At 52.4% G+C, this 23,524-nt stretch overlaps 1 protein-coding gene across 1 annotated transcript; it reads left to right on the top strand.

Annotated features, from left to right (window-relative positions):
• Positions 1–14,222: 14,222 nt before the first annotated feature.
• DES (desmin) lies at positions 14,223–22,630 on the top strand. Its single transcript, XM_047870397.1, has 9 exons — positions 14,223–14,917; positions 15,950–16,010; positions 16,130–16,225; positions 16,378–16,539; positions 16,711–16,836; positions 17,250–17,470; positions 19,025–19,068; positions 20,507–20,589; positions 20,805–22,630. The coding sequence occupies exons 1-9, from the start codon at positions 14,334–14,336 to the stop codon at positions 20,844–20,846; spliced, it is 1,419 nt and encodes a 472-aa protein (XP_047726353.1). The 5' UTR covers positions 14,223–14,333; the 3' UTR covers positions 20,847–22,630.
• Positions 22,631–23,524: the final 894 nt, after the last annotated feature.

Genomic DNA, 23,524 nt, shown 5'->3' with positions numbered 1-23,524 from the left:
AAAAAAAAAAAAAACGTGGCTGCTACAGGGTGTTAGTGCTCAGTTGGTTGAGCTTCTAACTCTTGGTATTGGCTCAGGTTATGATCTCACAGTCGTGAGATCAAGCCCCACATCCGGCTCCACACTGACCGCATGGAGCTTGCTTGAGACTCTCTCTCTCTCTCTCTCTCTCTGTCTGCCCCTTCCCCTACTTGTACTCTCTCTCGCTCGCTTGCTCAAAATACATACACAAATATAAAAAAAATAAAAATGTGACTGCTAGAACGTTTAAAATGATACCTGTGTGGCTCTCATTACATTTCTATTAGGCTGGTCTAGGAGTGGAGGGCACCCAGCGGTGGACGGGTAGCCTGTGCTAAGACAGCTGGGAAGAATTCTGAGGAAACAGAACAATTAGGAGCAAGCAAGAGGGTGGGAAGGGATGGGAAGACATTTGAGAAGCTTGATCACAAAGGAAGGAGGGAGGATGACAGCTCAGGGAGGCAACAGAGTCCTAGGAACAATGCACACATCACCCGAGCTCTTCCTCCCCCTCCTGTCATCTTCCCAAAAGACGAACCTTGGGTGCCTCCAGTCACCCTCCCATGCGTTAACTCTAGAATAAGGCTCTTTTCTCTCAGTCCTGGGCAATCCACAGTTGGCCACACGTGGCCAGTGATCTGGGTTTGGATGCTGAGTATCAGGTAAGTAAAATCCCTATTCACGCCGTCCATTACAAGAGCGGCCCCCATTACCCCTCCCTGATTCCCAGCACAGGGAATCTGGGCCCTGGGCAGAGGGCAGTGATGGGGGAAGGGAGGGAAGACCAGGGACACGGAGGCAGGTGGAGCTGGGGGTTTGGTCCATGTTTGAGATGGGGAGGATTTCTCAGAGGAGCAGTGTGGCCCAGGAGGGGGAAGTCAGCCCCAAACCTGGCCAGGCAAAGCTTCCATTATGGACCTATTTCATCAGGGGAAATCAGGCAGCCTGGATCGGATATTCCTGCCTCTTCCCTCCCACTCAGCCACATAGAGAAGCTGTAAACACTCAAATGCAAGGATTAACTCTGCATGTGGTGTCTGGGACATTGTGAACAACTCTTGGGGGCTGTGTTTGTGTCTGTGTTAGATTGATCTTTTTAACCCCAGCACCTAGGAATGAAGCTTGGTACACAGCCAGTGTTCAGTAAATACTGAAATATAAAGGAAGGAAGGGAGGGAGGGAAGAAGGAAGGGTGCATGAGTGAATAAATGACAAATCTGTGAAAGCACAGAAGCAGATACTTGGGCTATACTCGGTCTAGGCTAGATTTCTGGATGTGGGTAGCAGGAAGGTTTTCTCAAGGGCAAGATACCAGTGTCCCAGTTAGAGAACTGATGCCCAGCACAAAGCATTCCACCATCCTACCTCCCTGCCATAGGGCTCTGGGCCCACAAGTTTTGAGACAGTGTATGTCCAGGCTCTAGCCCTTCCTGGGCTAAAGCTCTGTCCCTGGTGTCTTATCCTATTAAGTACTTCTTTAAAGCCCCTTAAAGCCTCTGTAAAAGGAAAGATAATGTGAAGAATTCCAGAAGGGTTGGATAAGCCTGACTGGGGGGTGGGGGTGGGGGCTGAGTTCATTCCTGGGACAGCAAAGGAAGAGCGCCCCAAGCTCATCAGGGAGCCTGCAGTTTTCCCTTATGGCCACTGGAGGGCACTTCGATCCTGAAATACCAGCTCTTCACCGCTTTTTTAAAATCATCCCAATAACGGTTGTTCTCTTGTGTTGAATATCCAACACAGTGCCAACACCTTAAAATATATATATTATCTCACTTAATACTCACTATAATTGTGAGTCATCTTGGCTGTGTAGGAAAAACCGAGGCTTAACGAAGCAAAAGAATTTACTTAAGTTGGATCAGCTAAATATCATTTGGGGGGCTCCTGGGTGGCTCAGTCGGTTGAGCGTCCGACTTCGGCTCAGGTCATGATCTCACCGTTCGTGGGTTCGAGCCCCGCGTCAGGCTCTGTACTGACAGCTCGGAGCCTGGAACCTGCTTCGGATTCTGTGTCTCCCTCCCTCTCTGCTCCTCCCCTGCTCACACGCTGTCTGTCCCTCAAAAATAAATAAAGATTAAAAAAAAATTAAAAAAATAAATATCATTTGGGAGTAAGAACTTGAATCCAAACCCTTATTACCAACGATAATCAACAAATGTACAGGGGTGCCCAGCTGGCTCTGTGGGTAGTGCATGAGTCCCCAGACTCTTGATCCCTGGGTTGGGAGCTCAAGCCCCACTGTGGGTGTAGAGGTTACTTTAAACAGAAATGAATGCACATGAAGCAGCAAAGGGGGCTGGCTGAGTAGGAGCGTAGAGAAGAATATGTTCCTCTCAACACAAATATTGTTACTGAACAATTTATACATATACAGAATTGGAAGATGGCTTACAATTTGTACATTTCATATGGTAATGTTTTTTTTCCCCCTGAAATGATGTTATTAAATAAATGGAGTGTTTCACAGTTCATGGGTATCTTGAAGGAAATGGTCATTGTAATATAAGGCAGAAAAAGATAATTTTCATTTCATACTTAAATAGCACTTTACAACCTACCCAGAACTGCTTTAAGCACTTTATTTACATAAAGTAACTCAATTAATCCTCAGAGCCACCCTCTGAGGTATGCACTGTTATGATCCCCATTTACAGACGAGGAAATAGGAGTCTCAGAGAGGGAAGCAATCTGCCCAAGGGCAGTAAGAGGCAGAGCTGGGATTAGGGACCCTGGCAGTCTGGAATCTGTACAGAATCTATAGTCTGGCATTTGGGAAATTAGGCTGGAGCTGGCCTGAAGAGGGGAGGGCTAAGAGTCCCTTGGGAAGGAATGCACTAGGGAGGTGAGGGTATTGCAGGCAAAGGGGAGAGCATTAGCAAAGGCCTAGAGGTGGGAAAGTGAGGTGAAGAGTCAGGCTAGTCTGAGGCCGGCGGCCCTGTGTGGAGGCCAGATGGCAGAGGCCTGCGCAGTCAGAGCTTCCCTGGGCCTCCTAGAGGTGGGAAGAAGAGAGGCACTGCAGGGGTGCCTGGATGGAGTGGGGGTGCTCCAGTGCGGGGTAGAGCTGAGGCCACCCTGCCCCCACCCCTCTCCAGGGACCGGCGTTGGGGAAGTGCACTCTGTGCTCAGGAAACGGTTGGATTGGATTACAGGGAAGATTAAAGGAGCTAAATTGGGCCTGGGGCTGGGGGAGGTGTCTGAGAAGGGGACTGCAAAGGGCCAGCAGCTGGCTGGCCCCAAGAGGCTGCTGGGAGCTAAGGGTGGGGGCAGGGATCCCACACCAGGCAGGAAGTCCTTCTGACCCCAGTAACCGGAATGTGGGGTCACCAAGCAAGGGCATCCTTACTCAGATGGAGCTGGGGGAGGGTGGGGGCAGAGACCCAGAGACCAGAGGGGTGGGGTGGAGAGACCATGGCAGGGGCGGAGACAGACCTGATGGTTGAGGATTGAGGAGGGGTAGGAGGAATGGCCTGGAGAGGAAGGAGAGGGGGCAGAGACCAGAGAAGGGGAAGAAGCTGGGCTTGGAGACAGTCTGAGCCCCATCCTGAGAGGGTATACGGCACTCCAAGCCTTGTGGCTGGGAAGAGGGAGGCATTGTTGCTTGTAGGGTGTTGGTGGAGAGCTCCTGGCACAAAACTGAGGAGTACCCTCCCACAGTCCCAGCGCCCCCCTCCTCTCCTCCTAACCTCCCCCCACCCCATGCCTGATTGGCAGCACCAGCTGTGGCCCCTCCCAGCTCCCAGGGCAGGTGGTCAGCGGTCTATTCTGGTGCCAGGGTGGCTGGGGAGCTTGGGGAAGGGCAGAAGGAGAGCCTGGCCCATGTCTCCAAGGCTCGATGGGGAAGGGGCATAAGGGGGGCTTCTTGGGACAGTTAGGGGATAGGGTTCTGACTGCTCTGGGTGCGGAGAAAAAACTCCAGTGCTCTGTTTCCAACAAATTGTCTCTTGGGATCTTTAAAGTTGGGAAGGGGGGTGTATCTGAGACATCTCTAGGTGGCTCTGGGGCCTGAGAGCTGTGGCAGTGGGAGTCCTCAGCAGCTGACCTTGGACCCCAGGATCCAGCCCAGCCCCCAGTCCCAGTCCCCCAGGCAGCCTCTCGAGGACAGAATGGGGCATGCTTCTGCCTGAGGCCAGCTCCCAGGCCAGCGGGGGGCAGTCTGGGGCCAGGGTGCATTCAGGGGATCCTCTCCAGCTGGCAGGGGAGCCCCAGTGCCTGGCTGGCCTGAGGGTGGCACTGGGCAGAGTGACCCCCACCAGCCTCTTTAATCCCTGGATGGAATATCCTCAGTGCTCCCAGGTCCCATGGGATGGAGGCCAGACCCCATATGCTGATGGGGTCTGACTCCTTAAAACCTGCCCCCTCCAAGCCCAGTCCCCTTCCTGGAGGGCAGTGGGGTTGGGGAGAGGAGCAGGGTGGAAGGTTGAGAAGGACTTGCCCACTACTAGACAGGGGACTTTTCAGTGGAGATCCCTGGATGGGGCTGAGTTAAAAAAAAGGAAGGACCTAGAGCTGAGGCTACCAAGTCAGTCTGTGGCAAGGCCTTAGAGACGCAGAGAAATGAGCTGGGTTTCTAGGAGCTATCAACTTAAGGTTCAACCCAGACTTTGTTTTTACTTGCTATGCAACCTTAGAGAACTTCCCTAACCTCTCTGAGTCTAGTGCCCATAACTGCAAAATGAGGATAATGGTTACTTCCCCATGTTGTAAGGATTAGAGATATGGTGATTTTATATGGCAGATGTCCAGAATACTATGCCTAGTATACGGTAGGTGCTCCATAACTGGTAGTTATGTTGGGCATGGTATTCTGGACACCTGCCATATAAAAATCTATCTCTAATCCTCACAACACTGGGAGGTAACTATTATCCTTGTTTTACAGATGAGTAAACTGAGGCTGAGAAGGATGAAGTAACTCACTCAAGAGCGATAGATCCAATTTGACCCCAAGCAGTGGTCCAACAGTTGCTTCCCAAATCCCACCCCCCCCCCCCGCCCCACCCCTTACCCATACCTCTGTAGGGTCAGATGGAATTTAAGCCACTGGCTGGCTCTCTGGACAGGTGTAAGGAGATAGAAAGATGAAGGACACGGGCTACAAAAACACTGAGGGTTCGAGAAGGGCTATCTTCTGGAACCCACGACTCACTTCCACTGTGTACTTGGATGCTTTGAAGAATAAAGCATCCCACTCAGCCGCTAGAACAGCTCAGAGTGCTGTGGTGGGCTGTGGTCTGGACTGGCAGAGAAGGCCCTAGGGTCTGAGTGGACCCCAAGATGACTGTGACTCAGCTGGCTAGAGGAAGAGGAGGATGATCCTATAAGGCTATAGATAGCAACCGTGCATAGTGGCCATGTGAGGTCATTGCCAGCCTGCTCAGGCCCTGTTTAAAGCACTCCACAGCCTCAGAGTGATGTAGGAAACCTGGAAAGGGCCCAGGACAGCAGAGATATGACCAAACTGGAGGGGCTGAAACCAAAAAAGCCTGTGAGGAAAGATGAAAGGAATGGGGACGAATCAGGGAAGGAGAGGCGGAGTGATGGCACTAAGAACCTGCCAGAAATCCAGGGAAGAGAGGAAGCTGCCTTTTCTATCTGGTCAAATTCTAAGAAAGAAGGGGCTTGCATTTCAGCAGAGGGATTAGAGTCAGGCCTTGAGAGGCTATCCAGTGTGTGAATCCTTGGGCAGGTGAAGGAGCCTGTGAAATCTTGCACGGAGGTCGGAGCAGGGCGGAGTGCCATCGGACCCCGTCTCAGGGGCTCTTGACTTCCCTCTGACACCCTTCACCCCAGTTCTCAGACCCCTTACCCTCTTCCACCCAGATACACCCTAGTGTGGTCAAAGAGCATTTCTCCTCTTCTGCTTGGGGGTTTCCGCGGGGGCGGGAGGGGTGCGTGGCTATGTGGGGACAGACAGCTCCTCTGCCTCGGTTCTCTGTCTCTTCGGAAACGGCTCAGGACCCGGCGCCATTTGGAGAAGTTTAGAGGCATCCCCTCCAAACTGCTGGTAATCGTGCTGAGGAGAGAGATGTGTGGGGACAGCTGGGAGAGTCGGCAGGACACAGGGCTGTGTTGTTTTGTTGGGCGGGACACCCCCGGGGAGAGGGAAGACAGGAGCACCTACAGGTTTCAAGGAACAGGAGGGCAGGGAGAACGTATGTCTAAGGAGGATGTTGATCCCATTTCTGCTGGCTGGTGTAGCCACGTCTCATCATGGGATTGGGGCCATTCTGTGGCTGTGCCAGGGAGCTGGGTTCCGATTGATGGTGAGTCTGAGAGGCTCCCAACAGGGCTGCCCCAGGGAGGCACCCAAGCTTTGATTCAGAAGAAAAAGGCCTCTCTCACTCCTGTCCTTGGGGCAGAGTAGGGAGGGATGTCCAGGATATTTCACTTTAAGCAAGGAGAAACTGACACCCAGAGAAAGGACATAACAGTCTGGTCGCACAGCTTATCTGGATCTGGCCTCCCAACTCCCAGCCATAGGCTGCTCTCTGCACATCAGAAGGCCTTCTGGGGGGACCTTCTTCTAATGCTACTGAAGCCCCTTCTCCTTCCCGGGATTTGACTTTGGTCCCCTTCCTCTGCTTCTCCATCTCCTACCCATGCGAGTAGTGACACCTGAGGGGACAGGATGCTCCGGGTCCACAAGGCAGTTTCACCTCTGCCATCTCAGTGGCCCCTCCCCTTGAAGCTCAGCCTCACCCCCCATTCTCCCTTCTCCCCCCAGCCTGCAAAGTGTCCTATTTGGTAGAAGTTGGGGGCTGGGAGGAGGTGAGATTGGCCTCAGACTTCTCCTACTTTGGCAGAAAACCCTCAGCGTTCCATGTCTGTAAAAGGAGCCAGTGGGGCAGGCAGGGGGTTGGAGCTGGGCTGTGGGGCCTCCCCGGGGAAGGAGCTGGGTCAGCGGTGTGGGGGTGAGGAGGAGGAGGTGGAGGAGGGATTTATGAGAATGGAGGTGGCAGTGCCCCCCACCCCCCATCGTGAAGCCAGGGGCTCAGAAAACAGCCTGGGGTCACATGGAGACTGGCCTGAAGGTCTTAAGCCAGTGAGAGGCAGAGGGAGGCAGATGAGGGCTGGGGGGCTGGCCCAGCCTGGGGAAGGGCAGCATGAGAGAGAGGAGTTGCAGGGAGAATCCTGACGCCACCGTCCTGCTGGGCTGGGCCCCCCAACTCAACCTCCCCCTGGTGATATCAGGAAGAAACAATTGCCTCTGGACATTCCTTCCCTTTTACAGTCACTCCAGGCTCCTCAGCAGCCTGTAGAAGGTTAAGCAGCCACTAGAGCTGAGAGGAATGGGCGGGGGGGGGGGGGGGGGGGGGGGGGGGGGAGGTGCCGCAGGGAAGGGGGCTGTTGCCCAGGGAGAGCTCTGGGAGCGTTGAGGCAGGGAGGCACCAGAGAGCAAGGGCTCAGCCCTCTGCTGGGGACCACTCACCACTCCCTGTTCCCACTCCCTCGGCCCAGGGATTCAGGATATCAGAGGCTGAGGGGACCTCAGAGGTGACCTGGCCTGATCCCCTTTCACACCTCTGACTGACAGAGCCAGAGAGGAAATGAGACTTGTCCAGGTCACCCAAATGATTAGTTGGTGAACCCCCAGGATGAAGACCCGTATCTTAGCCTCTGGCTGACCACCCCACACCCACACCCCCATGCTTGAGCTTACTACCTCCCTACCAAGCGGAAAGCTGAGGCAAGAGCCAGGGTTCCAGAGTTCACACCTGCCACACTGTTCCCAAGGCTCTCGTGCAATGGCTGCCTCCTGGCCCAATCCAGCTCTGGGTAGAAGCCCCATGTGTTCAGCTGGAAAACAGAAAGAGGGGGAGGATGGGCCCTGGAGAAAGGGGCAAAGGGAAAGCCTTGAAGGGGGGGGCGTGTCAGTGGGTGGAGGAGGGGTGCAATGTGGGGAGACATCAACACTGTCTCCCACCTGGGATCCTGGGCCAGGCTCGGGGTATGAGGTGCTCCCAGACAGGGCAAGGTGGAAGAGTGGCTCCTGGTCCTTTTCTGCCCTCTTTCAGTTTTTCCTCAATCCAAATGCCCCAGGCTGGGCAGGTCAGCACCCCCACTCCAGCCACCCACCAAGGCCAGCCACCTGACCCCTCATCTGTGCCATCTATGGGATCTGGGAGGTTCTATGGGCAGTTCCAGGGAACCCTTTGTGAGGTTCAGAGATCTGCCTCAGTATCTACAGGCCCTCCAGACACTAGGTCGGCGTTCACAAGCCCTCCAGACACCGAGCTTAGGGGAAGGCAGGGGACAGCAAATGCAGAGGTCTGGCGGCTGGAAAGAGCCTGGCAGGGTCGTTCAACTGGTGTCATCCAACCAGTGTCACCCAACAGAAAAGAGGATGGTGTGGTTGAAGTAAGGTGTGCCCAAAGGAAAAGTGAATGAGCTGAGGCTGGCGAGGTGAGCAGGGCCGGTCCTATGGAGCCTTGGAGGCCATGATGACTTTGGGTTTTGCTGGTTTGTTAGCTCAGGGAAGGGAGAGAAACTGAAAATGATGAAACAGGCAGAGTCTCCAAGAGGAAGGTGTACTGCCCCCAAGTATTTGATCTGTGAAAGTGGAGCTCTTTTCACTCTGCTGGGCTTCCCGGTCAGAGTAAGAGCATAGCAGAGACACATCATGCAGGTTCAAATATAAGGGAATGTTTTCATATATATGTGTGTGTATATGTGTGTGTGTGAGTGTGCGTGCATATTACATATACATATATATATGTATTGGTATTGGAAATGGGAAGGTCCCCTAAGACAGACCATTTCATTCAGTGTTTTTCAGTATATATATTTTCAATATAATTTCAGTATTTTATATATATATATATATATATATATATATATATATATATATATATTTTAAGTAAGCTCCATGTCCAATGTAGGGCTTGAACTCACAACCCTGAGATCAAGAACCTCATGTTGTACTGACTGAGTCAGCCCAGGTGCCCTTAAGGAAATGTTTTCTAACAGCACAGCTGTCCGTTGTCCATGACGGAGATGTGTGGTACCCAATGACTCTTAGTGGAATGGAATGGGCTGCCTAAAGACACCAAGTTCCCAGGCAGTGAAGGGATTCAAGCAGGACCCATGCCTGCTAGAGACACCAGAGAGATTTCAACCTTAATTGAGAAGTAAGGACATTGGACTGGCTGACCTCGTGACTTTTGAAGTCACCTCCAACCTCAAGCTCCCAAGACTCTCCAAGGTCAGGGTAATCTGGGAAGATTTCAAGCAAAAGCAAGACTGTTTTCTTTAATTGGGTTGACAAAATGTATTGATAACAACCAGCGTACAAGACATTGTACCACATACACAAGTTTATAAATCGTCCCCTTTTATTCCTGAAAAACACTGAATGAAATGGTCTGTCTTAGGGGACCTTCACATTTCCAATACCAATTAGCTCAAAGTAAGACTGTGACCATAAAATAATCTATTTTTTTAAATATCTTATCAAAATTTATAAATTCAAAATTGTGTCCCCAGGATGTTCACAGCAGCATTGTTTACCATAGCAAAAGAATGGAGACAATATAAATGCCCATAAATAAAAAATTGGCTAAATAAATTATGGCAAGCTCAAACAGTGAAATACAAATGAGGATATTAAGAAGAATGACTCAAAATGTCCCAATAAAGAAAAGAGCAGGCACAGATAGATGGCTTCACTGATGAGTTCTACCAAACATTTCAGAATTAACACCAGTACTTCTCAAACTCTTCCAAAAATTGGAAGAGGAGGGCACACTTCCTAACTCATTGTATGAGGCCAGCATTTCCCTGATACCAAAGCCAGACAAAGACACCAAGAAAATGAAACTACAGACCTATATCCCTTATGAATATTGATATAAACTCTAGGGGTCCTGGGTGGCTCAGTTGTTAAGTGACCAACTTCTGCTTAGGTAATGATCTCACAGTTGGTGAGTTTGAGGCCCCCTTGGGCTCTGTGCTGACAGCTCAGAGCCTGGAGCCTGCTTCAGATTCTGTGTCTGCCTCTCTCTCTGCCCCTCCCCTGCTCGCACTCTGTCTTTCTAGCTCTCTCAAAAATAAACATAAAAACATTTTAACAAAACACTAGCAAACTAATTCAGCAGCATATTAAAAGGATTATATACCATGACCAAGTGGGATTTATTTCTGGGTTGCAAGGATATTCAACATATGAAAATCAATCAGTTTAATATGCCACATTTACAGAATGAAGGGCAAACCCCACATGATCAATTTCATTTATAATAGCATCAAAAGAATAAGATAGTTAGGAATAAACATAATGGTGGAGGCATAAGACTTGTTCATTGAAAACTATAAAACATTACTGACATAAAGAAGACACAGATAAATGGAAAGGCATCCTATATTCATGGATTGTAAGACTTAATATTGTTAAGCTGTCAATACTGCCCCAAGTGACCAACAGATTCAATGCAATTCCTATCAAAATCCCACAAATATGTTTTGAAGAAATGGGAAAATCCATCCTAAAATTCGTATGGAATCTCAAGGGGCCCCGAATAGCCAGAACATATTGAAAAAGAACAAAGTTGAAGGCTTCACATTTTCTGATTTCTTTTTTTTAATTACAAAAATTTTTAATGCTTATTTATTTTTGAGAGAGAGAGAGAGAGAGAGAGAGAGAGAGGACATGAGCAGGGGAGAAGCAGAGAGAGAGGGAGACACAGAATCGGAAGCAGGCTCCAGGCTCTGAGCTGTCTGCACAGAGCCTGAAGCAGGGCTCAAACTCACAAACTGTGAGATCAAGATCTGAGGCGAAGTCGGAAGTTTAACCGACTGAGCCACCCAGGTGCTCCTCCTGATTTCAAAACTATCACAAAGCTACGGTAATCAAAGCAGTGTGGTATTGTCAAAGGACAGAGAGATCGGCCAATGGAGTAGAACAGAGAGCCCAGAAATAAATCCTCACACATAGGTTGAAATGGTTTTTAGCAAGGGTGCCAAGACCATTCATTGGAGAAAAGACAGTCTTCAACAAATGGTGCTGGGAAACTGGATTTTCAAATGTAGAAGAACAAAGTTGGACCCTTACCTCACACCACACACAAACATGAGCTCAAAATGCATCAAGGACATAAAACTGTAAAACTCTTAGAAGAAAACATGGGCGGTAGAATTCATGACATCGAATCTGGCAGTGATTTCTTAACTATGACACCAAAAGCACAGGGAATAAAAGAAAAAATAGATAAATTGGATTTCATCAATATGAAAACCTTTTGTGCATCAAAGGGTATGATCAACCGAGTGAAAAGGCAACCAACCCACAGAATGGGACCTCTTGAATTTTGTGCCAAGTAGATTACCCATCCAGATAAATTAGTATTCTTTTTAGTGTGTCCCAGTCTAAATAGTTCCCTGGGGAGGCTAAACTCTTACTCCTGAGGTGCTGCCCAGTTCAGAACGTGTTTTGGAGCACTCCTCTTTCACCTGCTGTCCAAGACTTGGAGTGTTGTTTTGCTGCCCTCCATGGTAGCAAATTCTTGGGGTTGGAACTGAAGTTTGGAAACAGCCCCAAGTGGTTCAGAGCCAAGTCTGGTAGATGTTGATTTTGAGTAGAGAATAGGTGACATAATTTATTTGTTTGTTTTCTACTTCATTTCACCAAGGAACTGAGATCTCGGGCTGGTCTGAAGGGCAATTTCCTTATGTGGTCTGGAGACTGTTCACAGAGAGGACTCCCAAAAATGTTCTGTCCTCCCTAGGAAATGGGTGCACAGTCTCCTACAATAGATTAGTCAGGAATGTTTGGCTACAAGTGAGAGGAGCCAGCACCAAGTGCCTTAAGTGAAAAAAAAAAAGGAAAAGTTTATTGGCCCCAAAGTCAGGAAGGACACTGGGGGAGCTCACAACATTGAGGGAAGAGCTGCAGAACCAGGGCCCCAGGGGTTGGAATTTAGGACTTTTTGCCTGGCACTCTCCTCTCGAGGTGTCTCTGCTTCTCCTTGAATGTTGACCTCCCTTTCCTCCTAGTGCAGAAAGACCCCAATGGGCAAAAAACATGGTTGCCACAGCCTCCAGTTTAGTAATCAATGTTCCAGCTATAAATTCCAGGGAAGGTCTCTGATTGGCCCTTCTCAGGTCCAGGTCACCCGTTGAGCCAATCATTGCAGTCAGAGAGATACAGTTTATAATACCGGCTGGGAACTGAGTCACCTGTCCACCCATCATGTGCAGTGTGTGTGTGTGTGTGTGTGTGTGTGTGTGTGTGTAAGTGTGTAGCATTTGTTACCAAAATAAGAGAATGAGAAAGAAAGCTTGCAGGCTAGCTTGAATTACAACAAGGACGGTTGTTGCCTAGGATATGCTAAGGATCCACATGGTCTCTAAAATTCTCCAGGAGCCTACAATCTAGTTTGGGAGACAAGACACAAAAATAACCAGAACTCAACAGCTTGCACTGACTCCAGGCCTGGATAAGAATATCTGGAACTCCCCACCCACCTCATAGGCCTGTCTCCTGGATAAAAATTAGATACTTGGTGTGGAAAGACTTTGAAAAGACAGCAGTAACAAAGCCCTTTACAGTTCACCTGGCACATTCACATCCATTCTGGGGGCAAAGCACAGCTCTGGAGTTAGACTGCCTCAGCTCCCTGCAGTATCCCTGGGAATGATACTAGTTCCTACTTTATAGGATTGTTGGAGGATTGGGGGTCATGGGTGGGGAGTGCTCAGCACAGCGGGTGCTTAGTATGTGTAAGGTATTATTTGCATGCTGTTACCCAAGCCTCTTCAAACCCCTGTGGGGTAGATATGGCAAGGCTGACCATTTCCACTTTATTTGACTTGTGTGACTATTTCCACTTTATAGTGGAGACACAAAGAAGAAGGACTTGCCTGCTAGTAATTTGGCCCCCTGGTGACGGCAGAGCTAAGCCAGGACCAGCACCCTAATTCCAAAGTTTGCATTCTGAGAGGGTCAGATCTAAGAGAGGCCTGGAAAGTGCCAGGTGGAGATGTAGGGAGACAGCCAGTGCTCCTGGAGAAGTCCTCAGAGGTCAGCCAGTACCTTGTACACTGCGGACGGGGAGCTATGAAGGACTGGACAGGTCCTCTGTGGGACTCCATTCTTGCTGGGGGCTTGGAGCCTTATGGGGGTGGGAAGTGACTGGGGCTTCTCTCCCCAAACCTTCCTCCGCCATCTGACACCCATGCCTCCTCAGGTACGGGCCCCCATCCCCCAGAGCGCCTCTCCCGTGCACTTGCTTCCCGGATTGATGCATTCTCCTCTATAAATACCAGCTCTGGTATGTCAGGGCTGGCAGCTGTTGCTGCCAGAGAGATGGCTGGGTTGACATGTGGCTCCTGACAAAATACAAACCCCTGGTGTATGTGGGTGTGGGCGATGTGAGTAGGGGGATGAATCAGAGTATGGGTGGGGGTGGGCACAAGGGGGCAGAAGCCAGGTGAAGTTGGTGTGTGTGGGTGAGAATACACAGCAACTGGAAACTGAGAGGGCACTAGACTCTTTCTGGAAATCACCCTGTTGTTTATAAACTTGAGGCTCCGCCCTACCCCGAGGAGGGGTGGGGGAAGGGTCTAGACTAGCCCAGAGGGAAACTGAGGCTCAGGGCTAGAACCCTGGTACCAGGGTAGATTCAGGAGCAGGCGGGATCTGGCCAGGACTGTTCTCTGCCCCCCAGGATCCTCTCCCACCCTGCCTGCCTAGAGACCCTCTTCCTCTATGCCCGGCTGGTGGGCTGTGTTGCCTGAGCCCTGCCGAAACTCCGTCCCTTCTAGAAAATCTTAGGGGGGGGAGGGGGGATGTGATTTTGAGCCTTTCTTGGGAATAGGTCTTGTCCCTTCAGGAAATGACTCAAAGTCTCTCCTTAGAGCAAAAGGGACACCCTCAAACCAAGTGGAACCCTCTCTCCTACTCTCTCCCCTGACTCCCGTCCCCCTCCCCAGGCACCCAAGGGCTGAAAGAGGCCTGTCAAGGGGTTCTGGACATGCTTGCTGCCCCCGGTGAAAGGGTTGGCAGGCCTGCCCATCTTCTGCCCTCCTAGGTCCTCCAGCCTGTCCCACACCTCTTACGGGCCCCTTCCCACCAGCCGAGGGGCGCAGGCCTCCTGCGGGGGAGCCGGCCTCCCCGCCCCCACGCCAGCGGCCGCCCTTCCTGGCAGGACAGCGGGATCCTGCAGCTGTCAGGGGAGGGGCGGCGGGGGCTGATGTCAGGAGGGATACAAATAGTGCGGACGGCTAAGGGGCCCTATCTCCCCTCGACGCATCCACTCTCCGGCCGGCCGCCGCCCGCCGCCTCCTCCGTGCCGCCCAGCCTCGCCCGCGCCGTCACCATGAGCCAGGCCTACTCGTCCAGCCAGCTCACGTCCTCCTACCACCGCAGGTTCGGTGGGGCCTCGGGCTTCCCGCTCGGCTCCCCGCTGAGCTCGCCGGTGTTCCCGCGCGGGAGCTTCGGCACCAAGGGCTCCTCGAGCTCGGTGACGTCCCGCGTGTACCAGGTGTCGCGCACGTCGGGCGGGGCCGGGGGCCTGGGGTCGCTGCGGGCCAGCCGGCTGGGGACGGCCCGCGTGCCCTCCTCCTCCTCCTACGGCGCGGGCGAGCTGCTGGACTTCTCGCTGGCCGACGCCGTGAACCAGGAGTTCCTGACCACGCGCACCAACGAGAAGGTGGAGCTGCAGGAACTCAACGACCGCTTCGCCAACTACATCGAGAAGGTGCGCTTCCTGGAGCAGCAGAACGCGGCGCTCGCCGCCGAGGTGAACCGGCTCAAGGGCCGCGAGCCGACCCGGGTGGCCGAGATCTACGAGGAGGAGCTGCGGGAGCTGCGGCGCCAGGTGGAGGTGCTCACCAACCAGCGCGCCCGCGTCGACGTCGAGCGCGACAATTTGCTGGACGACCTGCAGCGGCTCAAGGCCAAGTGAGGTCCCGGCGCTCCCCGAACCCCTTCTCCATGGGCTGGGCGCGGGAGGCGAGGCCTGGGGGCTGGGGCGCAGCCGTCAGCACCTGCCTGCCCCCAGGGCGCCAGGGACTCCTCTCCTCCCCACTCTGGGGAGAGAGCCATCTACGGCGTCCTGGCGTCCTCCGAGGAGAGATGGACCGCAGGTCTCTCCCTCGTGCTCCCACTCTGCAAAGGAGGAGTTTTCTTGGGGACCTCCTGGGGGTGCAAATGGGAGACCTGGGCCCTGTGGACAGCCTCCTTAAGAGCATCTTAAGATGCTGGGGTGGTGTTGACGGGGGACAGGCAGAGGAGTGGAGGGAGGAGGTCGGGGTTCAGTCAGAGGGAGAGGAGAGGTTGATAGGAGACAAGGAGGATGGGGCCGGCTGGGACAGGCAGGGGCTGGGGAATCCAAGTGGTAGCTCTCGGCTCATCTGTAAGGGGGCCCAGGGGAAGTGGGTAGACAGCAGATCTTGGTCCTTGTCCCTAGCTGAGGCTGTGCCATTTCACAGAGGGAATGGATAAGCTAGAGGAAAAGGGGAGGAGCTAGCTGCAGCCCCCAGAAAACCTGGAGGACTTGGTGGTGGGCTTCATCAGGCTTCCCATCTGAAAAGGGAACAAGAACAGAGCAAGTGTTAGTAGGTCCTGCTTCTGACAGTTTAAGTGAGCAGAATCACTGTCCTGCCACTGGGACACAGACAATAATTGAGTGCCTACATGGGCCAGGCTGGGGCTGGGAACCAGGAACATAGCAGTGGATAAAATAGACACAGTTTCTAATCCCAGGGAGGTCACAGTCTGGTGGGGACATAGACTTCCGGGGTGTGGCTCTGGGGAAGAAGTTGGACCACTTCCTGTCCCCTCCCTGGGTGGGCGGGGCCTCTTGTCTCTACCCTCTAGCCAGGCCTCCTGACACTGTGGGAGCCCCACTCCCTGGGCAGCCCCCACCCAGGCATCTCCACGGCCAGTTTTATGCCCACCAACTGTCACTTTCTGTCTGTCTGTTCTGGCCAGGCTGCAAGAGGAGATTCAGTTGAAAGAAGAAGCAGAGAACAATTTGGCTGCCTTCCGAGCGGTGAGCCCTCTTTGGTCCCCCAGTAGAGCCTTACCCTTCTCACCCCATGTGACCCCTGGTCTCCCTCTGCCCTGCCTGGGTTATCAGTGACCCTGTCCCTCTTGCTTGATCACTCCCAGGACGTGGATGCCGCTACTCTAGCTCGAATTGACCTGGAGCGCAGGATTGAATCTCTCAACGAGGAAATTGCGTTCCTTAAGAAAGTGCATGAGGAGGTATGCCCTCAGCCTTCATCTTCAGGGTCTTTAGACCCCAGTGAGGGCAGCTGGAAGGGATGGGGGGCAGTGCAAGCCTCTGGGAACGGGGCTGTGAGGGTGCTGTGTGGGTGGGTCTTGGTAAAGCACTGAAACCCAGCTGCACCCTGCAGGAGATCCGAGAGCTACAGGCCCAACTTCAGGAACAACAAGTACAAGTAGAGATGGACATGTCCAAGCCAGACCTCACTGCTGCCCTCAGGGACATCCGGGCTCAGTATGAGACCATTGCAGCTAAGAACATCTCAGAAGCTGAGGAATGGTACAAGTCAAAGGTGGGTAACCTGGCCCAGGCGCCCTGGCTCCTCTGTCCCCCTCCATCCCTGTTTAGAGATGCTTCCTCTGCTCTGTCCCTGGGGAGGAGGGTGAGCCAGGTCTCCACGCTCCCTTGTCCCTTGCCATCCCTACCTGCATTCTCCTTTTCTCATGCCCCGCCCTACCCTTAGGTGTCCGACCTGACCCAGGCAGCCAACAAGAATAACGATGCGCTGCGCCAGGCCAAGCAGGAGATGATGGAGTACCGACACCAGATCCAGTCCTACACCTGTGAAATTGATGCCCTCAAGGGCACTGTGAGTCCCTGCCCACCTTGCCCAGCCCGATCCTTCAGGCCTACAGCTCACACTCTCCCTCTGTGACCTTGGTTCCCATCACATACCCTCTCTGGGCCTCTGTCTCTTTATATCTACCACAGGGATGAAAACAGCTGGGTGGATTCTCAGCTGGACTCTCAGGAATTATGGGGCTCCTAGGTGGGGGTGGAGAGGGTGAACATTGATGCTTCCTTTTATCACTTCTGTTCTCTGGGTTTCTACATAAGACTTCACTTGAGTTCAGGGTCCCCTAGCTCAGAAGGGTTTTCCAACTCCTGGACCTGACCATCTGAGGTTGCCTCCTAGCTCTGAGGCTGTGTCTCTCCCCATCCCGGGTCACTAGTGCCCACCCCTCCATGCCTGTTCTTGACCTGGGTGTCCCTCTCCTGCAGAACGATTCCCTAATGAGGCAGATGCGGGAGCTGGAAGACCGCTTTGCTAGTGAGGCCAGTGGCTACCAGGACAACATTGCACGTCTGGAAGAAGAGATCAGACACCTCAAGGATGAGATGGCCCGCCACCTGCGCGAGTACCAGGACCTGCTCAATGTCAAGATGGCCCTAGATGTGGAGATCGCCACCTACCGGAAGCTGCTGGAGGGCGAGGAAAGCCGGTGAGGGGCGAGGCCGGGGTTGGTGGTGGGGTTCTGGGGAGTGCTGAGGCGCCCATTCCTGCCCTGGGAGGGGGGCTCAGGATCACCTTAGCAAGATCTGGAAATAATTTTGTACACGAGGCCACCACACCACTAATTGTGGAGAATTAACTAAGGCCACCTGGGTAAAGGTGATTTAATTAATAGCTTTTATAAAAAGAGAAACATAAGTATTCCCTCATCCACCTTCAGAATTAAGAACCAGCAGCATAAAACCATGTTCAGCAACGAGTAATAAAATATTACTGCCAGTCAAGGGGGAGTTGAAAGCAGAGTAGGGGATGATGAGGAAGGTAAAGGAGGGGCCAATAGAGACAAGCAGAGAGCCTTGGACACAGGCTAAGAAGGAGAGTGCAAGACTCGTGCACTGAGGGTGTACAAGTGCACACACACACACACACACACACACGTACACACATACATACACATGCTCGGAGGATAAGACAGCATGACATGCTCAGAGCAACTTAACCTCTAGATACCGAAAATGACATGCGACTAGAAGGCAATGTGAGGGAAATTTCTGGGGTGATGGAAATGCCATACATCTTTTTTTAATGTTTGTTTATTTATTCACTTTTGAGAGAAAGGGGGGAGAGAGAGGGCATACGTGGGAGAGGGGCAGAGAGGGCAGGAGAGAGAGAATCCCAAGTTGGCTCACAGAGCTCGATCTCATGAACCATGAGATCGTGACCTGAGCTGAAGTGACGAGTTGGGTGCTTAACCGACTGAGCCACCCAGGCGCCCTAGAAATGCTGTATATGTTGATTTAGACTGGTAGTTACATGGATGTAGACATTGATCAAAACTTGCTGACTTGTATACTAAGCAACTGTGCATTTCCCTGCATGTAAACCTAACCTCAATTTAAAACAGGTCAATTGCTCAAAAAAAAAAAAAAAAATGATGCCTATTGATACCCATGAGAATGATATGATATCTAAGGTTTTAAAAAATCAGCAGACATGATTAGATAGACTGCACATAGAGAGATTTCAGATTTCATAGAATTACATGTACCTATAATGACCTTTTAAGGTGGCTCAAGTTGCATTCTCAAATGTTGCATTCTCCCAGCACTAGGCATAAATGGGGATGGCATTTATGCTGGCACTTGCCCTCCCGTGGGTGGGCTGGAGGTTCCCAGCCTGGCTGGAGGGTGGGCATACATGATGGATGTTGCCCACCGCTGCTATCGATAACCCTGCAGTGCCTGAAGAAGGAAATCCTGGTGAACTGGAAAGGGCAGTGGGGTTGGGAGTACTGATGTGAGGCCAGCAAGTCAGGGATGGAATGAGTGATCCTTCCAGAAGGAACAGTTCCTGGGATAGCTGCAGTTGACCTTTGACCCCATGCCCTTAGTAGCATGAAGGTGGGAGTGTTAAGGTCAATGAGACAGGGACAGCTGACAATGGTCTTTAGAGGGGGCCTGGGCAAGCTTTGGTGGGGGGGGGGGTGTCACAGGGAGAGATGGAGGGCCCTAACCCTTTGGGGGCTTGGTCTCTCCCCTTTCAGGATCAACATCCCCATCCAGACCTTCTCTGCTCTCAACTTCCGAGGTGAGTGCCTGTTGGTCAGTGGATGCTGGGTGGCAGGGGCAGGCGTCCGGCATGGGCACTGCCCGAGGCCAGCCAGGAAGGGAAGATGGAGCCGTGGGGACAGGGCTGGGGTCTGGGAAAGAGAAAGGGGGCTGCTGCAGGTGGGTGAGGGAAGTTACGGAGAGGCACCGTCTGACAGCAAGATGTTCCCAATATACCCAAACTCTGAAGGTACCAGGGGTGTCCTTGGGGGTCTGGCAGCAGAAGCATCTAGAACCATACACCCTGGGCTACAAGGCACCCCCCAGCCAGTGTCTGTTTGGCAAATTGCCAAGCATCCCCTACCACTCCCACTCCCACCCCCGGCTCCTTGTTGAACACCTCCAGTTTGCTGGAGCAAGATGTTGGATGCATGTTTGCAAAAAATGGAGCCAAACCTTAGCAAAGCCAAACAATTAAAAGAACGAGCTCCTAGGGCATTCTGCCATTCTGACATTAGTAATATGCAGATCGAGTGGCTTTCCAGCCCCAGAGAGCAGAAAAACGCGCTTCAATGATACATTAGGAAAGCAAGTCGGAGTCCTTGGCAGGATCGCCTTTCCTAGATCAAACCTTTTATATCTTCGATGTTCATTTCCATCGGGAAAAATACATGCCGTGCCCCACCGAGTTACAACGTTCATCACAGGCTGGTTGCTCGCTAAGGAGATTCATGAACACCAAACTCAGAATACTCAGGACCTAAATTTGACCTGCCCTGTAAAACTCAGAACCTCTTTTTTCAGTTGGTAGTTTATGCAGACACCCGAGCGTAAGCCTTGCAACTGAAACTACTTAATGCTTTTTCAAACCAATGGTTCTGTGGCCATGACAGTGCAAGTATCATTGTTACTGTTTCACAGTGAAGACACTGGGGCGTAGAGGGGCAAGTGACTGGCCACCAGCACGATGAATCAGTAGCTGACTTCTCTGTCTGTCTCTTTCATTAAGACACAGTTTACTCATCTGGAGTCTGAAAGGGGGCTGGGTGCAATGAGGTCCTCCAAAAGAGTGTCTTGACGCTGGGGTTGGGGTTCTTTCCGGGTACAAATTCATGCAGGGCTGTGTTGGAACCCAGTGGTAGAGAGGGAGCAAAGAGGTGTGTGAAGAATGGGAATGTTGGGTGGTCTGGGGCCTCAGGGGCCCCCCACCCTTCTAAGTCAGCCCATGGCTGGAGCACATCTGTTGGCTTCTGAGCCCTTCCCGGCCATGGGATTGGCCCCAGTGTCTGCAGAGCCCGCTGCTGGATGCTGGGCTCAAGGACAGGTTATGAAGTCTTGCTGAAGAAGTAACAGGCCCATCTTGAAGGGGGAGGAGACTTCTGGGCTCCATCCCATGGAACCAGGGATGAACTTCTAGTCCCTGGAGTGGCCCAGGCCTGGACTTGGTCAGGCTGATTATGTGGTTGGATCTATTACAGAAACAAGCCCTGAGCAAAGGGGTTCTGAGGTCCATACCAAGAAGACAGTGATGATCAAGACCATCGAGACCCGGGATGGGGAGGTGAGCCATCTGCCTGGTCCCCTTACCCATGGAGGGGGGGCTATGGGGTATGTCTGGGAGGTTGTCAGCCAGGTGCCTTCCACCAACTGTGCTGGTTCAAGCCTCTACCTGGAAGGAGAGGGGGTCCTGCTGCACTGGAGTTGGGGGGCAACCCAGGACTGGGGCTCCATTCTCCTGCCAGCACTGGTTTGCACTGGGCTTCTCTTCTTCCCCAGGTCGTCAGTGAGGCCACACAGCAGCAACATGAGGTGCTCTAAAGCCAGAGACCCCTCTGCCATCAGAGACCATCCTCGCCCCTGTCCTCACTGCCTCCTGAAGCCAGCCTCCTTCCATCCCAGGTCACCACACCCAGCCACAGTGCTCCCCTCACAGCCTCTGACCACTGCTCACCGACCACTGCTCATGGCCCCTACAGGGGACATGGCTCACCCCTGCCCAGGCACAGGCAGCCCCAGCTGTGTGAGTCCTGGATGTTGGAGATGAGTGAGCCTGGCTCCTGGCTGCCCTCAGGGTGTGCTGGGCAGGGCCAGGATGGAGCCAAGGCAGAGCAGTGCCCCTGCCCCTCCTACCTCTGTGACCTCAGGCTCTAGCCTCTGGCTTTGGAGAGGGCTCCAGAGCAGGGTGTTGAGACCCCATGTGATCAGGATGGAACCTATGGACATGCCTACTCCCTACTCCCTAGCCTGGGTCAGAGAGAAAGGGCAGCCTCCCCAACAAGCCGGGCAGGTGACTGGGAGACTAGCCCCTGTGGGAATGGGGGCTTGAAACTGACCCCATGGCCCCTTCCTTTCCCACAGTGGGCTTAGAAAGCAGGGGCTGCAAGAGGGAACCCCCGAAGGTGCCAGATGTGGGAGCAGGAGATTCAGAAAGAGAGAGGGTGGGCGAGATGCTGGAGAGGAGAGGAGAGGAGAGAGGCAGAGAGCGGTCTCAGGCAGGGGGAGGGGTGCCCCCCTCCATACCTGCCCCTCCCCTGCAGCAGGGGCTCTGGACAGAAACAATAAAAAGGAAGCACAAGCCTAGCATGTCCTGGCTGTGTTGACTGCCTGGTTGCCTCTGGGGGCCCCCAGGGCCCTGTCGCACGCCCCTTGAGATGGATTGTGCGCTGCCCTCCTGCCCAGTCAGACTGTCCCCCAGGGCCTGTCACCCCTACTGTTCCCAGAACTTCCCAGCCTTGCTGTGTGCATGTAGTGAGTGGTGGAGGGGGGTTGGGCAGGAGACTTTTTAAAGGGACCCTTGAATACCTCCTGTTAGGCCCCAATTCCTGAGCTGCTGCCTTTGGGCCCCCTACCCCACTTCCAGATGATCAGGGCCCCAGGGACACCACCTGCTGCTCTTCCTGAAGGACACAGACCAGCCCTGAAGTAGAACTCCCCTATTCCCTTCCCCAAAGAAGTTCACAGCCTCCTCCCATTAAACCTGCCTGAGCACCTTCGATGAACAAGGGCTGATTCAGGAACAAAAACAATGTTAAGAAAAATGGAAAGCTTTATCTTGTACTTGGAGAAGAAGTCTCAACATTCTAAAGATGTCAATTCACCCTACATTAATTTATAATTTCAATGCAATGCAATCTCAGTGAAAATACCAAAGGGAAATTTGGGGACAATTTGGTAAGCATAGGAGAGGGGAGTGTAGGACATATGAAAAAGCATTAGGAAGTCCTAGAATAAAATATTAACACAGATGTGTTAAAGGTTTCTGTGGGAGAATATATAGGCTTAGGGGTCATTGGGCAGCCATTGGGGCAGGAGTGAAGCCTGTCTCTTTTTATTCCTTCCAAAAAATTCCAGATGGACCTAAGATTTAGGAAGCCTGATGGATCCGTATAGGCCTCAACCTTCAAGTTAGTCCTCACAGATTTAAGAGATTACTCTTTATAAGAGAGGAGAAGAGGATAGAGATCACAAATGTGGTAAACTCAGGCACAGTCTGTAAGGGAAAAAAAAAAAAAAAAACCTAATAGGGTTTTAGTCTTAAGGTCTCTAGGCTGACTCTCCTAACTGGCTTTTTCCAGAAACTTCCAGAGCCTTTCTGGTGTCTCTATCATTCTTCTTCTCCTTGGATGCCACCCTCCCTCATGAGTTGCCCCTTCCCTCTGGGTTGTGTAGCCCCTCCCTATAAGAAGGCTCCATTCTCTGTCTTTGCCCTGGGAGCACCGTGGGCACACCCAGGTCCCCACCCTCTGTCACTGGTGACTCATGGTCATTTCTTTCCCCCCAGTGATCTAGTGGGATGAACCCTGCGGACCCCAGAACTACCCCAATCAACCCGTAGTGAAATTCCAAATGAAGTCAGGAGTAGCGTTTACAGTGTCCCCATCCTGGGATACAGGAGGAGGGATGGGTGAGGGGCTTCTCATCCCTGAGCCTGGTGGGGGCCCTGGAGTCTGAATTAGTTTCTCTGTGAGAGACATGCTTGGGTGAGGCTAGGCTCAGGTGGATAAGAGGTAGTGTGTGTATCTGTGAGTGATTTCAGGAGCCTCTCAGCAATTTCTTCTTTCCCCTAAGTGAGTATGTTCACTCATCTACCCCACAAAGGCTAAAGGGACACATAGGTCAGGGGAGGTCTTAGAGGCATCCCTACCCTCCAAAAAAAGGGTAGGTGTAGACTAGTCACTAAAGTGGAGAGAGTCTAGGCATCTTTGACTCTTATAGTCAGACCCCAAGTCCCTGAGGCAGTGACCCCCACAATACAGGAGTCCCCTCCCCAGCCTCGCCCCAGCACCTTGATGAGCGGTCGTCAAGCTCTGCTTGAATATCTCTGGTGTCAGAGAACATACTACCTGCATGGTGACCCCTTCTAGCTGGGATAGCTCTGCAAGTCAGAAAGTCCTCCTCCTTGGCACACTTCTGTCTCCGGTAACTACTACCCACTTGTCCTCAGAGAAGAGAGAAGTCCAGACCCACCCTGTGTCCCCAGCGGGGAAGCATTCTCT

This window comes from Prionailurus viverrinus, chromosome C1, assembly GCF_022837055.1.
Source record: "Prionailurus viverrinus isolate Anna chromosome C1, UM_Priviv_1.0, whole genome shotgun sequence".
Taxonomy (NCBI): domain Eukaryota; kingdom Metazoa; phylum Chordata; class Mammalia; order Carnivora; family Felidae; genus Prionailurus; species Prionailurus viverrinus.
The sequence above is the reverse complement of the archived record's forward strand: the minus strand, read 5'-3'. Positions and strand labels throughout refer to the sequence as shown.

Excerpts from the sequence above, each read along its gene's own strand:
- DES (XM_047870397.1), top strand. The coding sequence starts at position 14,334 with ATGAGCCAGGCCTACTCGTCCAGCCAGCTCACGTCCTCCTACCACCGC. Across the intron at positions 16,011-16,129 it reads ATTTGGCTGCCTTCCGAGCG|GACGTGGATGCCGCTACTCT; the intron begins GTGAGCCCTCTT and ends GATCACTCCCAG. Across the intron at positions 19,069-20,506 it reads CTCTGCTCTCAACTTCCGAG|AAACAAGCCCTGAGCAAAGG; the intron begins GTGAGTGCCTGT and ends GATCTATTACAG.